The following is a 24,146-nucleotide window of genomic DNA, read 5'->3' as shown; positions in this document are numbered from 1 at the left end:
AATATTGTGAGATCAACGTTATCTCACTTCATTCTCACAACAATCCTGCAAGGGAGGTAGATGCTATATTATTATCCCCATTTTACAAATGAGGAAACTGAGGCAGATAGCAATTAACTGACTTGCCCTGGTCACACAGCCTAGTAAGTATCTGAGTCAGATTTAGGTTAGATTTATCTAGTTCTGAGAGGGGAAAGTTGAGGTCCCCTATTTCTTTTTGTAATTCATTTAACTTCTTTAAAAATTGGAATGCTAACCCATTTGGTACATATATGTTTAGTATTGATATTACTATGGTACCTTTTTGCAAGATGTAGTTTCCTTCTATATATCTTTTAATTTGATCTATTTTTCTGAGGATAGATTTAAACTGAGGTCTTTCTAACTCTAGGTTCAGAACAATTTGTATCCATTGTGGCATTAATCTGCCTCAACTGAGCAGTAGAGAAGAAGTGGAGGGAGTAAATGTAGACTACTCATTCAAGAAATTTAGTGGCAAAGGCAAGGAAATAGAAGAAAATAAATTGATAGGGTAGTAAGGTTGGGTGAAGGTTTTCCTTTAGCTTAAAGGAGATACTCAATGTAATTTTAGGCAAAGGAAAAAAAAAACCAAGAGGGAAAATTTGAATTTGAATTTGAAAAAATTTGAAAATATTAGGGCTGAATCAAGAAAAATAATGTAGCTCTGAGGTTTGACCCACAAAGTTAGAAGATATTTTTAGTGGAATTGACTGGCCTCATTTTATGACCTTGCTCATGTTATTGCAAATAGTAACTGTCCTTTGGGAGAAGAGCAGGCTGGTATAACAAATACCTATAAACTAAAATCATTAAAATAAACAGGAAGAATATTTGCAGAGAGTTCTGAGAAAGTAGGGTTGGGTTTGGGGATTGGAAGAGAGACATAGAAATTTGGAATTCTAAAGGGAACATGATTGGACATTTATGTGAGCAGAATAAGAATTCAAAAGTTGAAGAAGACTGCCAGACATTTGTGAGGGTCCAGTTGCAGTTGGATAGCAGGAATATATAGGGGACACATTTGTTATGTTTTTCTGATGCCATTAACAAGCAAATGCTGGGGTTTATCCTGGGTTGGAGAATAGCAAACAAACTTATTTCATGGAAGATAGAAAAGGATATTCTTAAAAATTCCAGGGTCAGGAGAACAGCAATTTTGTAATGATGATCAACTGTGAAAGATTTAACTGCTCTGATTGATACAATGATATGTGATAATTCCAAAGGACTCACGATGAAAAATACTCATCTGCCTCCAGAGAGACCACTGATAGACTCTGAGAGCAGATTGAAGAATATTTTATATTCTTCATCTCTTTATTCTTTTTCTGGCCATTTTTAAGGGCAACATGGCTAATATGAAAATAAGTTTTGCATGACTTCACATGTATGCTGTCAAAAACAAACAAATAACTGGGGTCCAAGTTGGATAGAGAGGCTAATCCAGTCAATATGGAAGTATTGAGAAGGACTGAGAGAAAGCACATCATGATAAGAATGAATTGCAAGTTCAGTAGGGAGTGAATAAAGTGTTGACAACAGGAGAAGATAATAAGGAGGAGAAGAAGAAAGATGAAGAGAGGAGAAATAAGGAATGTTTCCTGAAAATGATGAATTATTACCGAGTACCATCACTCAGCTATGACGAATAACCATATTTATCAAATCAGATTTGATCTGTAATCACTTTAATGATTGATATTTATAATAATTCATACCAAGTACTTAAGCTTACATGAATAAGTTTTATGTGATATACATGTATCTATATCTATATCTATATATATGTATTAAGAAAATTTCATCAATTGAATTTAGGGGCTCAATTCTGGGATCAACTGTTCCATGACTTATTGATTGAACCACTGGACACTGATCTTGAAGTCAAAAGACCTTTGTTTTTCATCCCAGGAATAATCTAATCTTGCTATTTATTACTAGTGTGACCTTGGGCCAGTCATTCGATTTTTCTGGTTCTCAGCTTTCTCATCTATAAAGTGAAGGGTTTGGATTTGAAGACCTCTAAGGTCCTTTGCAGCTTTAAATCACTGATACCATGACCATTAATAGATTTGGGAAGAATACTTAACTTTTCATCTCATCATTTTCTTTATAAAAGATAGATAATAATTCTTGTGCTACCCACTTCACAGGGAGGTTGTACTTACTTAAAGTAGATCTATGTGAATGTGAGCTATTACTATCATTATTGAAAGCAGCATGCCCAAGTACCAAAACTATTCATTAGGAATACAGGAAGTTTCAAAGTTGTAAAGTCTTACATTGATAAGACCTAAAACTTACAAGATAGATAAATATGTCCATTACTCCACCAAAATCCCTTATCACTGCAGTTGGAGTGAAAAACAAACCATCTGCCATTATCTTCAGGTTGAGCTCAATGCTCATGAATATCACAAACACATATTCTGCAATCTGCAAAAGAAAAGGGCAGGCAGCCAATTTGGGAAAACTCAGTGGTCCAAATTAGACATTAGTCATTCTCTGTCTTATTTGTGGGTAGTATTACCTGCAATGTGGGTGCATGCATGACTCTCCGAAAGGGGGATTCAAACATCATTGAAATGCAAGAGCAGATTGTCACAATGATCATCACCCAGTCCAGGTAGGTAACCAATCCCAGCAAGTCACTGCAAAACAGAAAACATAGTCAAGAATCATAAAAAGCTTCAGAAAAGGGCTTGAAGAGTCAAGGCATATTGTTTTTGTGAATCTCTTAGCTCAACTAAAAGAATTGTGAAAGATTTCATCAGTTACTTCATTGAGCAGTGTAATGAGGACATAAAGGACAACAGAGAAATTTGATGCAGCATAAAACAGTACATGAAAACTTCAAATGTGCCTTGAAAGTTGAGTTTGTGATACTTACTACAGTTGATGGTACTTTGTATTTTTCACAGCTCCTGTGACAGGGTCTGTTTTTGAACTGAAAGAGATAACAGGGATATCAAATTAAACAATACATCAAACAGAGTATGACTCAGTAGTGCAGTGTTTGTACACAATCCTCAAATAGCCCATATCCATAGAGCCTCCAGCGATTTGAGTGTATAAATGCTGATATAAATCTTCCAAGTCTGACTGACTTAATAATAGTTTAAATAACACAGGGTAAAGAAAAAGACTTTATAGACTTTTTTTTAATGTAAGTACAGAGTAAACTTTACCACTTATAATACAGTCGGAACCTTGGTTTAGAATTTATAGTTGCACTAAAAAAACCTTTAGCTGGAGCTTAAAGACAAATGTGATTCTCATGTCAAATATCATTTGAAAACAATGCTCTAAAATATTCTTTACCTCATGACCCACCATGAGATTTCTTTAAATAATTCAGTTAAAATAATTTTTAAGTTTGGTACAAAGTACTTCCTGCTACATCAGACCACTATTCTGTAGGATACCTTCACTGAGACCATGTGGGTTGGAAATTAGATTCTAAAATTCACAGGGGCCAGGATCATGTCTTATCTCAAATTTATATCACTCCCTAACACCTACCCTCAAATTCTTAGAACAGTGAAAGAACTCTGATAAAGTAGGCATTCAATAAATTGTTGAATGAATGAATGAATGGATGAACAAAAGTCTGTTTTTGTGTGTGGTTAGATGCTGATTGGTCTTTAGTTGATTTTATGAAATATAAAAAATTATAAATTTTTTAAATTTATAAATTTTATAAAAAGCAAAGTTGACAATAGAACTACAAAGACCTGAGTGAAGAAATAACAATTTGACTAACATGTAGGCATTCAAGAATTATAATAGCTAGTATTTATATAATGCCTATTATGTGCCAAGCACTGTGCTAAGCATTTTACAAATATCTCATTAGCCTTGAGGTAGGTGCTTTTCTTATCTCTATCTTATAGTTGAAGAAACTGAGGCAGGCAGATGTTAAGTGACTTGCTTAGGGTTACACAACTAGTAAGTGTCTAAGGCTAGATTTAAACTCAAGACTTCCCAATTCCAAGTCCAGTATTCTATTCACTGCACCACCTAGCTATCTCATATAATCTAGATAAAACAATCCATTTTGAGACTTATCAACATTGATCAAATTAACCTGTAAGTGGCTACTTTTTTAACTTTGTGAGCTCCTAGTAAAGCTTCAAGGAACAAATGACCTAGAATTTAAAGCAGCAAATTTGGGGTCAGATTAAAGAGCACAAAATTTCGGAGTGGTAAAATTTTGGTTCTAGTTCTGTTTTTCTCATTAACTAACTGCATGACCTTGAATAAGGTATTCTACTTCATGAGCCTCCATTTTCTCATCTATAAAAAGATGGGGCTGGACCAGATACAATCTAACACCTCTTGAGCCCTAGAATGATGATACTCTATTAGAAGATTGTAGTATACAATTTCTAAGATTTCTATTATCTCTAAAATTCTGTGGTTCACAAATGTCAGGGCAGGATGGGACTTTACATATTCTCTAGTTCAACGACCTCCATTTACATATGAGAAAACTGAGGCCCAGAGCAGTAAAGTGATTTAATTAAGGTTATATTGCTAGGAAGAGGCCAAAGGGAGACTTGAACAATTTATCTGACGCCAAATCAAGTGGTTATTCCACTAATGGTGGAATACTTGATAATGACAGAGAATCACCACCAATAAAAGGGATCTGTTTTCATTGATTTTGTCATTGGGGAAGGTACATTTGAATACAAGCCTAGACATGGAAACATTTTACACTTAAGCTTTACTTCCTCCTGTACTTCTGGTTTTAGCTGAGGTTTTCTTAAAATAACATCTGAGGGAAAAAAAAGTCCTCTTTTACATTTTATGTTCCCAATAAGCCTGGTGAGAGAGCCAAGAACATGGTTCTTTCTTATGGACCTCTCTGGCTCCCCCACAGCTTTTAATGTAAATCTCGTCTCCTGTCAGGTGAGAAGAGAGAAACAGAAGGACAGAAATATGCACATGTCTGTTGCCAACAGAAGCATTATTCCTTCTGCCCACCCTCACCCCATTTCACTTCATATTGAATTACACAGAGTGGTATATTTTATGTCAAAGAGGCTGCAAAATTTCAGTGAAGGCATAAAGGCTCAATCTTATTCTTGGCCTGATTGGTCATCCATTACAAGACACCGATCAAATGCTTTAATTTCCTTATGACTCAGTTTCCTGCTCATAAATTGTGGTGCTAATAACATTGATCTGCAACACATTGAGTGGTTGTCTGAGATTACAAGCAAAAATGATTGCAAAGTGTTTTGCACAATGATTGAGTGCTACATATATGTTAAATAACATAAACCTTCCACCTACCCTACCTTGTCAGTTTGCTCTACAAAAGTGAGCAGTTTGATTAATTAGTCCAAGAATGTTTTTGTTACCTTTCAGAATTGTACATTTCTTTTACTTTCTCATGAAACAACCCCTACTTTGTGAATTTAGGAGAAAGAACTGACCAAAATAGAATATACTTACGCATTAAAGCGTGCTCGGACCACCACTCTGCAAAAATTTCGGAACCTGTGCTCACGGCCAACAATGAAAAGGGGCTTGTCAAAATATGGATGGTTTTCCCTTAATTCTTCCTCCTGTACTTTCCTTGGGAAAAAAAGATTCATGGGAAAGTAAGTTAAATTTTTTTTTTCAAAAGAAGCATCCTTCTAAAATGTGACCCATGGGCCATTATATCACTCAATACCTTTTCATTTCAGCTTGTTCTTTTTTTTCCTGGATCATCTTGATTTCACTGTCCTCTCTCTGTGCATTTCTATATCTCACTGTGTTGGAATGCTATAAATATGTAAGAAGCATATAGGACAAATGAACAAATTTATTTTACATGATCACAATAAAATCATTTAAATTTTTCATGAAAAGTTATGTTCTCATTTTATAAAGATAACATGGGATCATCTGTCAATGGAATTTCTCTTCTTAATTTAATTTGAAATTCATATAAAGGGATTTCTCTCCTTAAATATAACTTGAAGTTCATATAAAGTCTTTAGAGTGGCAGCATGATATCATAAGAAAAACAGGTGACTAGGAATCAGGAGGTTTAGGTTTTAGTCCTGGTTCTAGCATGTGTCATCTTGGTAAAGCAATTTCTTCTCTTTGGGCCTCAGTTTCCTCATCTGCAAAATGAGAGAGTTAGACAAGATGACATCTAAGGTCCTTTCCAGGCTTAGGGTCTATAATTTTATGATCCCATATTTATCATTATCCATACTTATGTCAGGTAGAGTATTGGGAAAAGAAAAAAAATAACTCAAATTTAAAACTTTCACTAACTTACTGTCTCTAAATTGGGGCAGGGATGCAGAATGGAGATTTAAATTAGAAGTTGGCCGAAGTGCATATATCTCACAATTACCAGGAAATTCTTCTAGTGTAACATGGAAGATTGCATTGTTTTTATTTTTTGATATGAATCTGTCCCACTGCAAAAGTAGAGTGAAATCTAGCAAGGGAACTTTAAATCCTGCAGTTGACAATGTCTCTGTAGGGTTACTTGAACACCAAACACAGTACATGTTTAAAGTCATCTTCTGTTTTGGCCTTTTTAAACAATGAATTTTTGGTGAGTCAACTTGAAATGAAGTACTCTGAATCAATATTGTCTCTGTTGATCCTTAGACAAATTTCTCATGATAATGTTCTGTCCTAATACTCATCCAAAGAATTATGAAGCCACAAGTCACTTGGGGAATAATAATCATAATTCTGTGGTGAAACATCAGTGGTTAGTTGGACAGGTCTGTGACTATGAATAGGTTATGAGTTCTGAACTTATACTTGAACTGTATGACATGACTGTGAATTAACTGGTAAGGATGCCTGAAGGCTTCATCATGATCATAGGTTGATCATTTTTTCAGGGTTGGCAGTATGTAAAGGTCAGCTCTGCCCACAGTACCCACAACTCCCATGTGTCCCAGAATATTCATGTAGGCATTAAGGGTCCAGAGCCCTGCTCACTAACTTCATTGTATTGATTCCATGCTTATTTTGACATATCCATGTATTCTCTAGCTACATGAACAGGAGTTTAAAAAAAAAAAGCTTCAAAGAGACTTTGCTATGATTCTCAATGTTGGATAAACTTCTTAGGTTTCCTATGGCTTAAACTTCTGTGCTTGAAATGAGAAATTATATATTCTCCCATCTCTCCTCCCTAGAGAAATTTACTAGGATTATGTGAGTTTCTCCTTTATGCTGACAAATAACTCTTTTATCTTCTCCTGTTTTGAATAGTACATTGAAAGTTGTGAGATCCAGTACTCTGCCAGTCAGAAAACTTTTCAAATTGGTTTTTGTGTCTGCCAGCACCTAGCACAGTATACTGTATGCATTGAGTTAATTCTTGTCGACTGAATGAAGTCTTCTGTTTTTCATCGTAGAATCAGAACAGCCAGCAAAAATGGTTTTATGCTTTGAAAAAGATCTGACTGCAACTACATAGAATCATGTTAAAGGGGAAAAGTAAACTTTTTCACCAAAACTTCACACAAAGTGAAGTTTTTTTTTTTTCTTCCATTTTTGGAAAGTAGAAAACCTGTTTCAAGGAGGTGGAGCCAAGATGGTGGAGTAAAAGCAGTGACTTGCTTGAGCCCTTCCCCGAACCCCTCCAAATACCTGTAAAAAATGGCTCTAAACAAATTCTAAAGCAGCAGAACTCACAAAAAGACAGAGTGAAACAAATTTACAGTCCAAGGCAGCCTGGAGGGTTGATCAGAAAGGTCTATTGCACTGAGCACGGAGAGGAGCACAGTTTGGCGTGGGTACATAGGCCTCAGCGAACCTGGAGCAGGCCTCAGAAGACTGAATCGTGGGCAGCTGTGGCGGTTTCCAGACTTCTCAACCCATGAACACCAAATACAACTTGGAAGGTCAGTGGGAAAAGTCTGTGACTGCCATGAGAGAGAAGCTCAGTTGAGGCCCCAGTCCCCTAGCTCAATCTGGGGGCGGTGGCTGCCTCCTGAGCTTCTGGCCCACAGACTGAGGGGGAATCGAGTGGCTGATTAGAGGGAGATTGCAGGGATCTCTCTGCTGATGCAGGGTTCTCTTGCTTTGCCAGTGCTTGGATCTGGGTCACAGTTCCGGGTGGCGGTCCTGGGACGAGGAGGAGTGCTGGTATGGTGGAGCTTGTAGTGTTGGTGGAGAGGAAATCCTTCTCACAGTTCCAAGACAGAAAAGAGTGCTTGTGGTCACTCATAGGCTACAGCACAGGCCAAGAAAGGAGTAAACACCTCACCCTTGATCATAGCACCTTAGTATCTCTGAAAACAGCTGCACAAAACCCCTGAAGCTTGGGACAGTACATTCTCCACACTGGAAGCAGACTCCTACCTTAACAAAGAGTTTATAGCTCAAGTAATTGGCTGGAATCATGAGCAAGCAGCGTGAAAAGAGTCAGACCATCGAATCTTACTTTGGTGACAAAGAAGATCAAAACATACAACCAGAAGAAGACAACAAAGACAAAGCTCCTACATCCAAAGCCTCCAAAAAAAAATATGAATTGGTCCCAAGCCATGGAAGAGCTCAAAAAGGATTTTGAGAAGCAAGTAAGAGAAGTAGAGGAAAGACTGAGAGTGATGCTAGAAAATCATGAAAAATAAGTCAACATCTTGCTAAAGGAGACCCAAAAAAATACTGAAGAAAATAACACCTTAAAAAATAGCCTAACCCAAATGGCAAAAGAGGTCCAAAAAGCCAATGAGGAGAAGAATGCCTTAAAAAGCAAATTTGGACAACAGAAAAAGGAAGTCCAAAAGCTTATTGAAGAAAATACTTCCTTAAAAATTAGAATGAAGCAATTCGAAGCTAGTGACTTTATTTTATTTATGAGATGTATATATATAGATATATATATGTACACACACACATATTTATATATATTTATTTATGAGAAATCAAGACATTGTAAACCAAATTCAAAAGAATGAAAAAATAGAAAACAATGTGAAATACCTCATTGGAAAAACAACAACCTGGAAAATAGATCCAGGAGAGAGAATTTAAAAATTATTGGACTATCTGAAAGCCATGATCAAAAAAAGAGCCTAGATATCATCTTTCAAGAAATTATCAGGGAAAACTGCCCTGATATTTTTGAACCAGAGGGCAAAATAGAAATTGGAAGAATCCACCAATTACCTCCTGAAAGAGATCCCCAAAGAAAAACTCCTAGGAATATTGTAGTCAATTTCCAATTGTAGTCAAGGAAAAAATATTGCAAGCAACCAGAAAGAAACAATTCAAGTATTGTGGAAACACAATCAGGATAACACAAGATTTAGCAGCTTCTACATTAAGGAACCACAGGGCTTGGAATATAATATCCTGGAGGGCAAAGAAGATAGGATTAAAACCAAGAATCACCTACTCAGCAAAACTGAGCATAATCCTTCAGGGGAAAAAATGGATATTCAGTGAAATAGAGGACTTTTAGTCATTCTTGATGAAAAGACCAGAGCTGAATAGAAAATTTTACTTTCAGATGCAAGACTGAAGAGAAACATGAAGAGGTAAACAGGAAAGAGAAATCATAAGAGACTTATTAAGGTTGAACTGTTTACATTCCACATGGAAAGATATTTGTAACTCATGAGTCCTTTGTCAGAATTAGAGTAGTTGGAGGGAAAAATTATATGTATGTATGTGTATATAGATAGATAGATAGATAGATAGATAGATAGAGGGCACAGGGTGAGTTGAAGATGAAGGGGTGATATCTGGAGAATAAAATTAAGGAGTTAGAGAGGGTTATATGGAGAGAAGGATAAAAGGGAGAGGTAGAATGGGGTAAATTGTCTTACATAAAACAGACAAGAAAAGGCTTTTACAGTGGAGGGGAAACAGGGGAAGGTGAGAGGGAATGAGTGAATCTTATTTTCATCAGATTTAGCTTAAGGGGAGAATAACATACACACTCAATTGGGTATGGAAATCTATCTTACCCTACAGGAAAATAGGGGGGGATGGGGACAATAGAGCCAGAGGATGATAGAGGGGAGAGCAGATTGGGGTAGGGGGTAATCAAAAGCAAACACTTCTAAGGAGGGACAGGGTCAAAAGAGAATAGAATAAATGGGGAGTGGGAAAGGATTAAGGGAAATATACTTGGTTTTTCACAACATGACTAATATGGAAGTGTTTTGCAATGACTACACATATATAACCTGTATCAAATTGCTTGCTTTCTCAATGTGGGGGGGAGGAAGGAAGAGAGAAAATTTGGAACCCAAAGTTTTAAAAACAAAAATGAAAAAAAAATTGTTTTCACATGCAACTGGAAAATAAGATACACAGGAAATGGGGTATAGAAATCTATCCTGCCCTACAGGAAAATTGAAGGGGAAGGGGATAAGAGAAGAGGGGGTGATAGAAGGGAGGGCAGATTAGGAGAAGGGGTAATTTGGAATGCATACCATCTTGGGGTGGTGGAAGGGCAAGATAGGGAGAAAATTTGGAACTCAAAATCTTGTGGAAGTGGAAACTAAAAATGAATAAATTAATTAAAAAAAGGAAACCCTGTTCCACTTTGAAACATGGAAAGGTTCTGAAATGATCTGAATCGGCAATTGAAGGAGGGGACCTCTAGGGGCCATAACTATTGACTATATGTTGGGATTTGAAGGGCCCCATGCCTCAAAAGATCTTCTTTACTCTGGAGTCACAGTGCTTAGAAATCTATCATTAAAGAGTCATTCTTCGGGGTTAAATGTTGCCCTCTCCTTTTGGTCTTTTTTTAAAAAAAATACTACTGGGAGGGACAAAACACCAAGTCACTAATATATTAGTGTGGATTCATTTAGCAGATTATCACTCTCCTTTGAAACCAGAAGTCATCTGGGCAGTAAGAGAACTCTGGGTACCTGGGAGTGAGAAATGAAAAGATGTGGAGAAAGAACAGAAAGGCAAGACAGGGGTCACTGAAGATGAACTTTGTCTAGCTTATAATTTTGACTGGATCATTTAGCAACTAGAATAAATTTAGATGGTAAAGCAATCAGAATTTGTTTTCAAAAACTGACAGCTAAAATTTAAAGTTGAAAACTCCTAAAGTTGTTAAGAAAAGGCAGATAAATGATTTAGAAGTCCTTTTATTCCCTCACTTGCCATCTCCTGGATTATTTGCACACATTATTCCAACTCATTTTATCCTCACAATAACCCTGAGGTAGGTCCTATTATCATTGCCATTTTACAGATGAGGAAACTGAGACAGCAGTTATTTGACTTACCGAGGGTTCCCACTAAGTGACTTAAGTCAGATTTGAACTTGGTTCTTCCTGACTCCAAGTCCAGTGCTCAAACCCCTGTGCCAGCTAGTGACAGTTATATCAGGAGTGTCCAATTCAAATAGAAACTGGAGGCCACTAAACTGTAAATAAGGATCCATGCAGGCTGCATACCAATTTGGAAAAATGACATATAAATATATGTTTAATTTTATTTCTATTTTGTTAAATATTTCTCAATTATATTTTGACCTTATGCAAATAGTACTACAGAGTATTGTGGGCCACATACAGCCCACAATTTGTATTTTTGACACCTCTGAGTTATATAATTATCAAATTATAGTAGTAATTAAGTAATAACTCCCTCTTTGAGCAAGAAATGAGTATGGAATAACCCAGGAGCTTTAACTAAACAAATGCCTGGCTGAATACCAAACAAATATTGAAAGATTGAGGCTTCTAAAAGTGTTTTAATTTTTTTAGAATGCGAATTTCTAGAGGGCAGAGACTATGTCTTCTCTATGAGAGCCAGAACATTTTAAACACAATATATGTCAATAGTAACTGCTGTTCATCATCCCTATTACATAAGACCTGTTTGTTAAGTCTTTAAATATATTGTAAATATATTTCTCTAATTATAACAGTTATTTACAGCATATTTTCACTGAACTAAAATACTGTGGAAGGAACATGTTTTGGTTCTTCTATAAATAATATTATATATCACAGTGATGTCATTTTAAAAAATCCATTTGGGACTAAATCTCAGGGCACTCTGGAAATTTGCTCCGAAAGTCTAGACACTGAATTTGTGTAAACAACCATTTAAATGGAAAGTCATAATTTTGTTCCCGAAACCCAAAGCATCATGTAAGAACTTACATCTTGAGTCAAGGTTTCAAGAGATTTTCCCCTGCTGATTCGCTGGCTGTTAGAACCATGTCTCAGTGACCTGAAACAATCATAATCAATTTGGTGACAAATCTCAGGATCAAACTGTGACCTTTAAATGATGGCCATTATAAAGAACAACTTTCCTAATATGTGTGTATGTAAATGCAATAGAATCTCACTTTCTCTTTACATCAGAAGCTTATGTTCTTCAATTGTCTCTAATCCTTTTAAAAATTAATTTATCCTTTGGATCTTTCAATAGATCTGTAGTGAGTGAAGGAAATGACATTTGAAATAAAAAAGCTTTTCCCTGTTTTATGAGACAATAAACCTCATTACTGGTACTACCCACAGATGCAACTTATTCTGTTGGTCCTTGCTTTCCAAGAATAGCAGTTAAGATGTGTGCACATTTAATTCTTTCAGTTAAATATCTAATTTTTTTTTCTCCAAAAAACTCCCTCCCTCCTCCCCCTGCCCAGTGCATTTACCTGCGTTCTTGACGAATATGGTGCTGCACACTGAGTATTGACCTTTCTTTTGCTGGCTGCCCCTCAAATGATCCGCTCAGCATGCGTTGTCTCGTGCAAGCCCTAGGGGGAGAAAGAAAGAACCAAAGTTAAATACATAATTTTTAGGTTTCACGAGCAATAATGCACAGTTGCTACTTACTCTTATTACTTTTTAGGAAACCTATTTGAAGGTAAAAATATAGGAATCTGCACAGGACAGGAAAGTAAAGCTAAAAAGGCTAGGCTTAGTGCCCAGAACACCAGCAAAACAAAACTATGATGATAACCAGGTGCTGAAAACAACAACAAAAAGTTACCCACACACACACACACACACACACACACACACACACACAAAACCAAAACAAAAAAAAAAACAAAGAAAGATGGCACAGTTTGGGAAGCTGGAGTTGAATGATTTCCTATAATTGTAGGAAATCATGATGTTCAGCTTTGAATATGGAAAAATGAGGCTTTGTAATGAAGGGTACCTGAGAAGGAGCTGTATAAATAGGTTCCTGAAATTATGAAGACTCAAGGTTTCTAGTTCTATTTGAAAGAACTTTATGAACAACGGAATTATATAAAAGTGAAAAGATGGTCAAGAGCAGTGCCCAAGCCTAGAATTAAAAAGTTAGAAAAATTGAAATTGAACCTGTACACAGTCTGACAAATGATAGAAACCACTGCTTTCTAGGACTATAACAAGGTCTAATGGAACCACATTATGTAAACCATGCTAGACTTGTGTCAATTTCAGCTAATACAGATCTGCTGAGCTAATACAATTACAGTCTTGATGTAAATGATTTCAAGGAGAAAACTAACATCCCACCTCTTCCAAGAAGCCTCCTCTAACTAATTATAGAAGAGTTGTAGTAATTACTCCTGAAAAGGCAGTGTATCACAAGAACAATGAAAGGACCAGAAGCCAGCCAAACTATTAGTTCAAGCTGTGCTATGAACAATCATGGACAAGCCACTTAAACTTTCTTGGTCTTAGTTTTGTTGTCTGTAAAAAGACAAGGTTAGACTAGGAGATTCCCTCCCAGTTCAAAAATGTTCCTATGTTCTATAAGATGTAATTTCTCAGATGTACTTTTCGTTCAACCCAGTAAATCTACTTATGATGCCTTAAGTACTGACCTTATTTATGTGTGTATTTTTTATGATGCACTATATATCCAATCTCTCTCTGATTCATGCCATTGCTGTCTGCTTTAGAATATAAATTCCTAAGGGGTAGAGACTGACTTCTCTTAACTCACCAAAATGAATCACTGTACCATGTATCAATAAGTATCTAAAGACTACTCTTGATAATCATAATGATGATTAAAATAATGACTGGGTCAACATATTAGATCATACAATATATTGGAATTATTGTAAGAAATGTACAAATTGCCATTACCATTTATTTATTTATTACAAATAATACGCAGGGCTTTGGGAGAAGGGTTCCATCAAAGTCAAAATTTTATTTCAGAAAACAATGATCACGTAGCAATGGTAATATAAAACACTTAGCATCAGAATTAAAACTAAGTTATCAATATAATAGATCAGAATTATAGCTAAGTCATCAGTATCAGTTGAAAAACTGGGTTGCTACTACAGACTGTATTTTTGGCCAGGGCAAAGAGGATATCACAGAATCTTCAAATAAGTAGCTTCAGTTTTTTTCAGAGTAAAGGGGTAAGAAATGTGTCATTTTTGATGACATGGAAGCATCCTAGTAGAATTCGTTCAGTAACACCATCCCACATGGGGTTAAACTCAAGTGGTTCTTGTCAACAATTTTTGAGATATTTTCTAGTACAGATTGCCTCACATTCATATGACTCGGGTTATAGTTACCTAAATGTTATAAGCTGAAAGGCTAAAATTCCCTTCTTTTTATCGCTTGTCTCTTTCAGTACTGTCTTCTAGAGAAAAATTGAAACTGACATATAGGAAAAAACGTATATGGCAGTCAATACTTGTGGAGATACCTCCTGATAGTCAAAACTGATAACAACTAGGTTAGAAATTAATTGCAACAAGTCACAAACTATATACTGTATTTCTTAGAAAAACTTCTACTCTTCTCTTTACTTCTTTCCCTGACCTGAATCATCTTCTGGTTGTGATCAACAGCTAGAAGGCTTAGGGTTACCCATACCCAGAAGACAGTATAAAGCAGAACAGAGAGTACTTCACCTCAGTATCAGAACTCCCTTTTCATATTTCCTGTTTATTAGTGAAACTTTTATTGAGTGACCTTCTAGAATTTGGACTGTCTAATCCTCCCTTCTTTAGTCTACTTCTCTACTTTAAACCTTTTAGCCTGTCTAGAGATATAATAACTATTAGACTCTTCCTATCTAGCTAGACTATTCTGATTAGACCCATTTCAGCTTATACCTCAAAGAGATACTACTAAATACTCTAGCATAAAAGATGCCAAAGCAAAAAGAAAAGGATATTATCAAATACTCATCTTTTGTATTCTGTATTAAAATACTTTTCTAGGGGATCAGTTATTTAAAGAGCTTTTCAAAATAAATTTTTGATATTTTTTATACCACCAAAATTTGTCCCCGTACTCCTCTCCCCCTCTTTCCCCAGAAAGTCATCTCACATAACAAATGAAATTTTTAAAGACAAAAAGGGAGAAATCAGCAAAACTGTTCAATGCAACAGAAAAAAATCTGAAAATACGAGCATTGTACCACACCTGTGAACCTCTCACTCTTGCAAAGTAGTGGGGTAGGATTGTTTTTTTACTTTTTGGAGTGGGTAGGTGGGAGCTGTGCTTGTTTCTCATCTATTCTGATGTGTCCTATTGCCGTGGGGCACAATTTTTACAACTTCAAAATGTCATTTCTTAGCTGAGAAAAAAGGAATTATGTTCTTCTAGCAAACTGCCACTTAGAAAATACTTCTTAGAGAAGACTGTTGAAACATTAACAGGCAAAATTAAAGGCAGATATATCTTGAAAGCTTTACTCTAGAGTTAGTGGATGGAATATTACTAAATTTAAATAAAAATTCTAACCACGTGTTTCATCTACAATACTTAAAATGATCAGTCTGTTTATCTAAAACAGTTTTCCCCCAGAAAAAGTGATAACATCAATGACACAAGTTCTGTACAGACATATATAGTTAAAATAGAAACATGTGGGGAACCCTAATTAGACTATACAAGGAGGCACAATTGCAAAACAAATCAGCAGGTTGCTAGTATGTTGTTCATGAGCTAAAAAAGAAAATCTTAGAGCAAGGGTTCTTAACCTTATCTGTGGATAGATTTAAGGTAGCCTGTTAATTTGTTTTTTTTTAAATTAATTTGATAAATGTGTTTCAAAATAATTATTTTATAATGTTATGTGTTTTATTTTATGCATTTAAAAAACATGAATCTAAGAAGAGTCCATAGGCTTCAACAGACTACCAAAAGGGAGGAGTCTATTCCACAAAAATGATTTAAAAATCTTACCATAGAAGAAATGGATATGTGATTATTAGGAGATGAGGGAAGAGGGTCATAGGTATTAAGTAGTCATTTAGCAAAGGCGACATTGAGGTATAATACAGCAAAAACAGCCATGTTAGAAATTCTCCAAAATGCACTGAACACGGAGTTAAAAACCTAGGTTTCACCTAGCTTCAACCTAGGTTTCTCTAGCTCTATGATCCTAACCTCTCTGAGCTTCAGTTTCTTTGCTTGTGAAATAGGGATAATGACACTTTTTAAGATGAAATGAGAGAAAACATGTGAAAATGTTTTGTAAACTATAAAGCACCACACACACATATGTATATATACACATGTAAATATATGGTATTGTTGTAGTTCTTGCTGAATTCTTAGAAAAAATTTGGTCAGATTGGAAAATATTTGAGCAGTATTCTGGTTAAAAAAAATCTTGAATTTAATTTGCTATACTGCAATCATTTTCAGGTTGGGGGTGGGGATTTACCTGATCTATATGATGTGATTTGTTGATATGGCAAAGTGCACAAATTTGTCAAATGGTTGAAGGCAGGAATATTTAAGAAAGATGAAGTAACAGGGAGAGGAGGTGGGTAGCCTAGTGAGTTCCATCTACAGCACATCACCAATTACTAGAAATCCTGATTCTCAGAGGCATTCTGCTTCAGGCCAGCATCATATAATCTGCTGGTTATAGGCACAACGAACACGTATGATAAGTCACTTGTTGGTGATGTTGAAGACATGATTCTCTTTAGGGAACGAGCTGGATAAGATGATCTCTGATGTGTCTTCCAACTTCCTCCCACTAGATTGTGAACTCCTTGAGGACAGGGACTATCTTTTGCCTTTTTTGTATCCCCAGTACTTAGCACAGTGCCTGGCACATCACATGTGCTCAATAAATGTTTATTGATTATGTGAAATCCTGTATCTGAATTTTCATTGCTTTTCCTTGTAAAAAAAAAAAAGTACCAAGCATTTTGTTTGGCTCAGTGAGAAAATTCTTCTTGATACAGTATATGCAATTCTTCTAGTCTTTCTTCTTAGAGTAGCATTGTAACATACTAGGAACACTGAGGCATTTTCTTTTTAACAGCAGGGGTGAACACTCTACCCTCCCTCCCCCAAATTCATAACAAGACAAGGGCCCCCTGATGATGATTCAAATGTAGGGATATTTTTTACCAAACACATATTCCCACTTGAAAAAATATTATCCCTGGTACCTTGCCAAGTTCACTGAATGACTGGGTTAGGAAAATATGAAAGATTGATTCTTTTTATTTCTGTATTACCTTCATGCAATGGAATTTTCATGACCTCTTCCATGAAAGTCACGTATAAATAAATCTATATGTGATTTTTTTGAGGGGAAGGGGAAGGGATAGATATGTCTTAAGGAATAGTTTTATATATTTTATTTGATAGTTCAACATCAAAAAAATTTAGAAATTGGCTCAAGAATAATGGTTATGAAGGAACTTCATTCTTCTTTAAACAGCACTTATTGTTTATAGAAACAGTAGAAGAGATCTTAGTTTCTGTGTTCTCTATCTTCATGTCTTCTTTATTAACATTTTAGAATAAGAAATAAGGAAAGTCTGTGATCTGTAACAAAAGAGAGAGGCTTGTGATTCCATGTTCCCCCTCAGCATTATTTTTACCCTTTAAGTCAGCATTCATTTCAGAAAAAATGTATGATTGATTACATTATACTATATCATATCAAATACCATTAACCTTCTAAGGGAACTATAGTTCAACTTTGAAGAGCAATAAAATTTGAGAGATTCTGGTCAAATCCTGACCCCCAAAATGCAATAAATATTAAATGCTATCAGATGCTGGATAATATAATGTAATCACATTGAGAGACAAGGGAAAACATTTTAGCACCAATTATGCAAAGATATGACTGCAGAACTATATGAGAACACTTAAGGAGTGTTCCCTGGGAAATGGGTCTTACCTGTTCCATTAGAGTGTCAGTGTGATCGTCCAAAGGAGAGACAAGAGTAGACTCTGCCATCTAGTTTCTTCCATAATGGCTTCTTGTTGAGATTAGGAAAAACCCTGCATTTTATCTGCGTCAATATCACGAGGATGAGTTACTCATTCCTAAGCATAAGTCTCTGGTTCATAAATGGCTAAAAAAGATTGCTTTTTTATTCTGGTGTAATCTTCCATATAAATGTTTTCCACATTGCCCGAAACAGATTACCAACACGTTTAGTTTATGATCATTAAAAAAAAAAAAAAGAAAAAAAAAGCTCTTAAAGTGTACTGAGAAGACACATGCAAACATATTTTGTCACTTGGATCTGATCTTGTATAATTATAATTAACCCATAAAAGTGAACAATTAATGAAAATCATGTCTTTTACACACCTATGAAAAAAGGCAGAAAAGTTGATTTTGCTAGTTTCAAATTAAATCAAGGTTTCCATTCCATTTATTATCCATATAGATAAATTGAGAAACAATTTGAAGGTCCAGACATAGAGTAAACTAATGAGAATTAAGCTTTTTCAGAATATCAGAAAGCAAGGAAGGAGGTAAGGGCAAGTTGGTGAATATATTTATACATACATTATAGATATAGATATATACATGTAGGTATAATTAAATTCAAATTAAAGACTTAATGGAAGCCCAACCTGAGCCATGGATAGTTAATGCACCACACTACAATGTGAATAAAGGCTGAATTAGTTGAAGATGAAAAAAATTTTTAATATTCTTAACACCTATGTGTCAATATTTTTTGCCAAAACAGGTCAGTTATTTAAGCTCATTGACATAACAAACAGAAAAGTTTACCCAATGATAGATGTTTTTTTTTTTTGGTGAGGCAATTAGGGTTAAGTGACTTGCCCAGAGTCACATATCTAGGGAGTGTTATGTGTCTGAGGCTAGATTTGAACTCAGGTTCTCCTGACTCCAGGGCTGGTGTTCTATCTACTGTGCCACCTAGCTGCCCCCCAAATGATAGATTTTTAATTAACATTATAAAATCATAAAACAAAACAAAACACAAATATAAATTTCCCAAAATATTTTCCTATATTATAAATTGTAATAGACAACTTGTTCAAATAAATAATAAATCCCTCTTATTCTGCAAGTGACCTATAAAACATGTATCATCTCAATAGGTAGTAAGATTTCATATGTATCATTACATATTAAATAGACTGAATAGAAGGTATTTTGGAAGGCAGTGAATTAGTAATAGCTCTGAGAATTAGGAAAGTCTTATTATAGAAGGTGATCCTTGAGCTGAGGCTCAGAGAGGTTAAGATAGCATTATCTTAATAGTGTTACATATAAAATTTAAGATTTAATGTTGGAGAAGGAAATGGCAAACCATTCCAGTACCCTTGCCAAGAAAACCCCATGTTAGTGTGATACATGGGGTGATGAATAGTTGGACACAACTGAATGACTGAACAAAAACAATTTAATATATTTAATAGTTTCCTTTTGCCACATTTGGATTTTTCTGATTATCCATCTATATACCTACACGTATATATCTATATCTATAACGTACGTATAAATACGTTCACCAACTTGCCCTTACCTCATTCCTTGCTTTCTGATATCCTGAAAAAGCTTAATTCTCATTAGTTTACTCTATGTCTTGACCTTTAAATTGTTTCTCAATTTATCTATGTGGATAATAAATGGAATGGAAACCTTGAAGAGATCAGAAAGTGAGGATATCTATGAAACTTCACAAAATTGCAAGAAAAATATCGACTGCATTAATATGCAGTATTATTTTTTCTTTCTTGGGGGAGTAGGGATGAAATTTGGGGGTGGTATTGGAAGAAGGAACCTATGGCTTTGTCAGAGTGTGGTCCTCACAAAACTGGTGCTCTCTCTCTCTCTCTCTATATATATATATATTTTAAAATCAATGTTATTACTGGCAGAGTCCTGTGAGGGGGAGGTGAGGAAAATTCCCTTATCTCAGTATTTAAGTCCATTTATTGTCCTGCTTTGCTGCCAGCCCTCCCTCCAGCCAGCTCTTGGGCTGCTGTGGGCGGGTGCTACTGAGGTTCCACTGGAAGGACCATGGAATGCCATGACATACCTGGCACATCTGGCAGCACTGGAGGTGCGTTTTGCCCGACGTACCTGGCACGTTAAGCAGCAGTGAAGTGGTTTGACCTCTTCCAAAGATGCTGAATTGTAACTGGTTAAGAGAAGAAAGGATAATTTTTAAAAGGAAATTTGCCAAATGGGAAAAGCCAAATTCCTGGAGATATGCTTAATATATATATATGTATGTATATTTTTTTTTCCTTAAGCCCACTTAGATTTGTAATTATCTAGTCCAGCTTGAGTTAGTTGGCACTTTTGGGCTTTTGGTCCAGACTAGGAGGGAGGTGGACTGTTGAAGACTTGGTTTCTGCCTCCCATTGCTGATTTACATTTCAGTGGGCAGCAATCATACTAATTGGCAACTTAGAGGACATAGTTTGGTTGTAGTCTCTTAGAAATTATTATCAGCTAGTATGAATGATCATGAAAAACTTCTCCCTGGACTTCTCTATAGGTTACTCAGACTCTGGAGATGCAGGATTGCCTGTTGTTACCTTCTAAATGCTCTTAGGTGAATAGAAGCCTTTTCAGATGTGATGAGCACTTTACCAGTCACTTCAGCTTGAGGAGATCTATTTTCCTCACCAAGGCATCAATAAGGTCTTTTGAAAACTTACTTGCACTTGGTGTTTTACAAGTTGGTGTGTGTGTTGGGGAGTCGATAGGGAAGGACAAGGGACTTTGGGTTCAGAAGAACAAAATCCAAAGAAAAGGTTGGGGGTCTTGCTTTTATGGAATAAAGACTATCTAGTTGGGAAGATAGAATGCAGACACATAAAACAATGGAATATTCCTTTTATGAAGCAAGTTATATTAAATGGCTATTGTATGGACTGGGCAACATAACAATACTGTAAAAGTGGAGTATGCAAAGGACGGAATAGGATTAGGCAAGATGAATCATAGGACACTTCCTCTCGTAGGGAGTTTTGGGGCAGGTTCTGGAAGAGGGAAGAGAAATGGGTTAGCAGAGAACACAGGAAAGGCATGCCAGTTAGAGGAAATGACACATATAAAAGTACAGAAGCAGAAACTTGGTGGGACAGTGGCCAACATATTATCTTGACTACGGCAGTAGGGTCCACATCTAAGAGTAATGAGAAAATGAGGTGAATGAGATGAGAAGGGTGGCTTTGTTTAAAAAGCTTTTCTAGGATAAATACACGGATTGGAGTCTTTTAAAGCTTTAAGTATAGTGGCATGCCTTGCACAGAACAGACAATTGATCCAACCTATAAAGGTGGTTTCAAGGGGAAGAGACTAACAACACTTTACCCATTTCATCCTCATATCTAGTGACTTTTTAACTCTTATGTGGGTAAAATGGCAAGGACAAAGCAAAACTCAAGCCAAAGAGGCTTTCCCACATCAGAAGAACTTTAGGACAACTTTCTGCCTTGTATGCAGGAAAACTTGGGTTTAGATCCCAGTTCTGACACTTGCTAGCTATGTAACCCTGAGCATAACACTTAACCTCTCTTAGCCTCCTTAGCCTTCCTCATCTGTGAAATGGGGAAAATAATAATACTTCAGAGGTTTGTTGTGAGGATCCAATGAGATAACATGTAAAATGCCTTACAAATCTTCAAGCGCTATACTGTGTATTATTATTATTATTATTATTATTATTATTATCATTATTATTATATTCTGACCCCAGCCTCAAAGGAAACATATGAACAAAGTGGTTATTGCAGACATCTCTAACACTGTCTCCATCCTTCCAATCTCTGAACCTTAATTAAGGACATAGGTCTGAAAAACTCATGCTGTTAAGAGGTTGATCACACCTTATTTAGTTTGAGCCAGCTACTTAGATCTGGTAGTCGCTCAAACCTATCCTTCCCTCCCCCCTTTCTCTTCCTCAGGTATCTGATCCTTAAACTTTGTGATTCCTCTGATGCATTTTGTCCTGAAACCAAGAAAACAATTAATAAGCAAACATTTATTAAGCATTTGCTGTGTACCATGCACTGGGGAGATACAAAGACAAAAGTGAAATAAATGTTCCCTGTTCTCAAGTGGATTTATATTTTCAATGGGGAGGCAACATGTAAAACGTACAGATTGAATATCCGTATATTGAATTGTATTCATTGTATTCAATATCTGAATGTCTGTATAATAAACCATACAGATTGAAGGTAGTTTTGAGAGGCAGTGAACTAGCAGTTATGGGAATCAGGAAAGGCTTCATGTAGAAGGTAATCCTTGAAAGGTAACCCTTTTATATAGAAGGCAAACTAGAGATTCCAAAAGATGGAAATGAGGAGGAGGTACATTGTAAGTATGGGGGGGATAGTGCATTGTGTTTTTGAAACCAGGCATCAAATTAATCTCTGTGTGAGGATTCTTTAAATTCACATCATCTGCATCTATAATAGCTATTTAGATAAAGATCCTGCTTTTCAACCTTATAGAACTTAAAAACAAACATTTTGGTTTAAATTCAAAAGGCTAATAGAGATTGTTTTCCTCAATGTATCTTCATGACAGTTAAGTTTAGATGAATGATTCTTTAGGAGAACATCACTTTTAACTTCTGTCTTCACTGATTCCCTTCATAGCTATAATTCACTCACTGTCTTGCATGATATAAGCCATGCCCTTTCATGTAAAGCTTGACCTTTGAGGCACGCTATTGCAGATAGTCCTCAAATGAATTCAAGATTTTGACCTTTTTCCCAATCGTTAGTCACTTCAAGAACTGAAGGAGATGTTTAGGCATGGTTATTTAGCAGGGAAAAAAGGAGGGCAGACAAAGCTTCCTAGGTTTGATACAACGGAGCTGGTTACCTATTTTCAAATTTTCCCTTTTTTCTTTTCATTCCCAAGCAAAGGAGGGAGGTCAAGAATATTGACTTGTACAGATTTAAAGGATGTTTTCTTTATTGCCAATTGGGACTATATGACATTAGTATTAGGTTGTATTAAGGGTAAATTGGTAATCCTAGGTGAAGAAGACTGTGACGAAGCATATGACTTGCCCTACAATTATTAAGCAGAAGATAAAAAGAAAGCTTGCATGATAGTAACCTTAAATCAAGTGGTATTAATATATTCCTAATTAGGAAGGAATGCTTTAAAAATTTGTCAGGGGTGGGGAACCTGTGACTTCGAGGCCAGATGTGAACTTCTAGGTCCTTGGGTTTGGCCTTTTGACTCTGTCCAAGTTTTACAGAAGAAATTCTTTTATTAAGAGGATTTGTTCTGTAGACTTTGGATTCATTCAAAAGGCCAACTTGAGGACCTCAAGGGCCACATGCAGCCTTGGATCTGCAGGTTCCCCACTGCTGACTAGGTATTGAGAAAAATATCACAATAATTTATTCTATAGAGGTCTTAAAATAGGAAAGTGTCATTGGTCTAGAATTTAGTTGAAGTGGTCATGTTTAACTGGAGGAAATAGTCAAGAAGACTTAATAGTCACTCTACTGGGGCTCCTATCCAGAAACCTGTAAGTGCTGAGTTGGGGAAGCAGCCTAGTACTCCATTTTAAATTTTCTATTACTTTTTCTTATTTAATATTTTATTTTTCCCAATTACATGTAAAAACAATTTTAATATTTTTTCAAATTTTGAGTTCCAAATTCTCTTCCTCCCCTCCGCCCATGCCCCATTGAGAAGGTAAGCAATTTGGCATAGTTATACATGTGTAGTCATGCAAAATACATTTCTATGTAGGTCTTTCTGTGAAGAAAACAGACAAAAAGCCCCTCAAGAAAAATAAAGTAAAGGAAAAATATCTTTAGTCTTCATTAAGGCTCTACCTTTTCTTTCTCTGGAGATGGACAGCACCTTTCATCATAAGTCCCACAGAACTGTCTTGGATCATCGTACTGCTGAGAATAGCTGTTATTCATAGAACATCATCATATTGTGTA

General features: G+C 35.9%; 1 protein-coding gene across 2 annotated transcripts in view; it reads right to left on the bottom strand.

Moving 5' to 3' along the window:
• NALCN (sodium leak channel, non-selective) overlaps positions 1-24,146 on the bottom strand; it is a 502,028-nt gene that overhangs the window by 55,848 nt on the left and 422,034 nt on the right. For both annotated transcript variants that reach the window (XM_027854084.1, XM_027854085.1), the window contains 7 exons: positions 12,647-12,748; positions 12,144-12,213; positions 5,708-5,799; positions 5,485-5,607; positions 2,912-2,968; positions 2,552-2,672; positions 2,326-2,457 (listed from right to left, as the gene is read on the bottom strand). In XM_027854084.1, coding sequence (XP_027709885.1) covers positions 2,326-2,457; positions 2,552-2,672; positions 2,912-2,968; positions 5,485-5,607; positions 5,708-5,799; positions 12,144-12,213; positions 12,647-12,748 — 697 coding nt within the window. The remainder of the gene's footprint in view (positions 1-2,325; positions 2,458-2,551; positions 2,673-2,911; positions 2,969-5,484; positions 5,608-5,707; positions 5,800-12,143; positions 12,214-12,646; positions 12,749-24,146) is intronic.

The sequence above is a fragment of the Vombatus ursinus genome, unplaced genomic scaffold, assembly GCF_900497805.2.
Source record: "Vombatus ursinus unplaced genomic scaffold, bare-nosed wombat genome assembly UNPS02010304.1, whole genome shotgun sequence".
Taxonomy (NCBI): domain Eukaryota; kingdom Metazoa; phylum Chordata; class Mammalia; order Diprotodontia; family Vombatidae; genus Vombatus; species Vombatus ursinus.
Note: the sequence above shows the minus strand (reverse complement) of the source record. Positions and strands in the feature narration are given on the sequence as shown.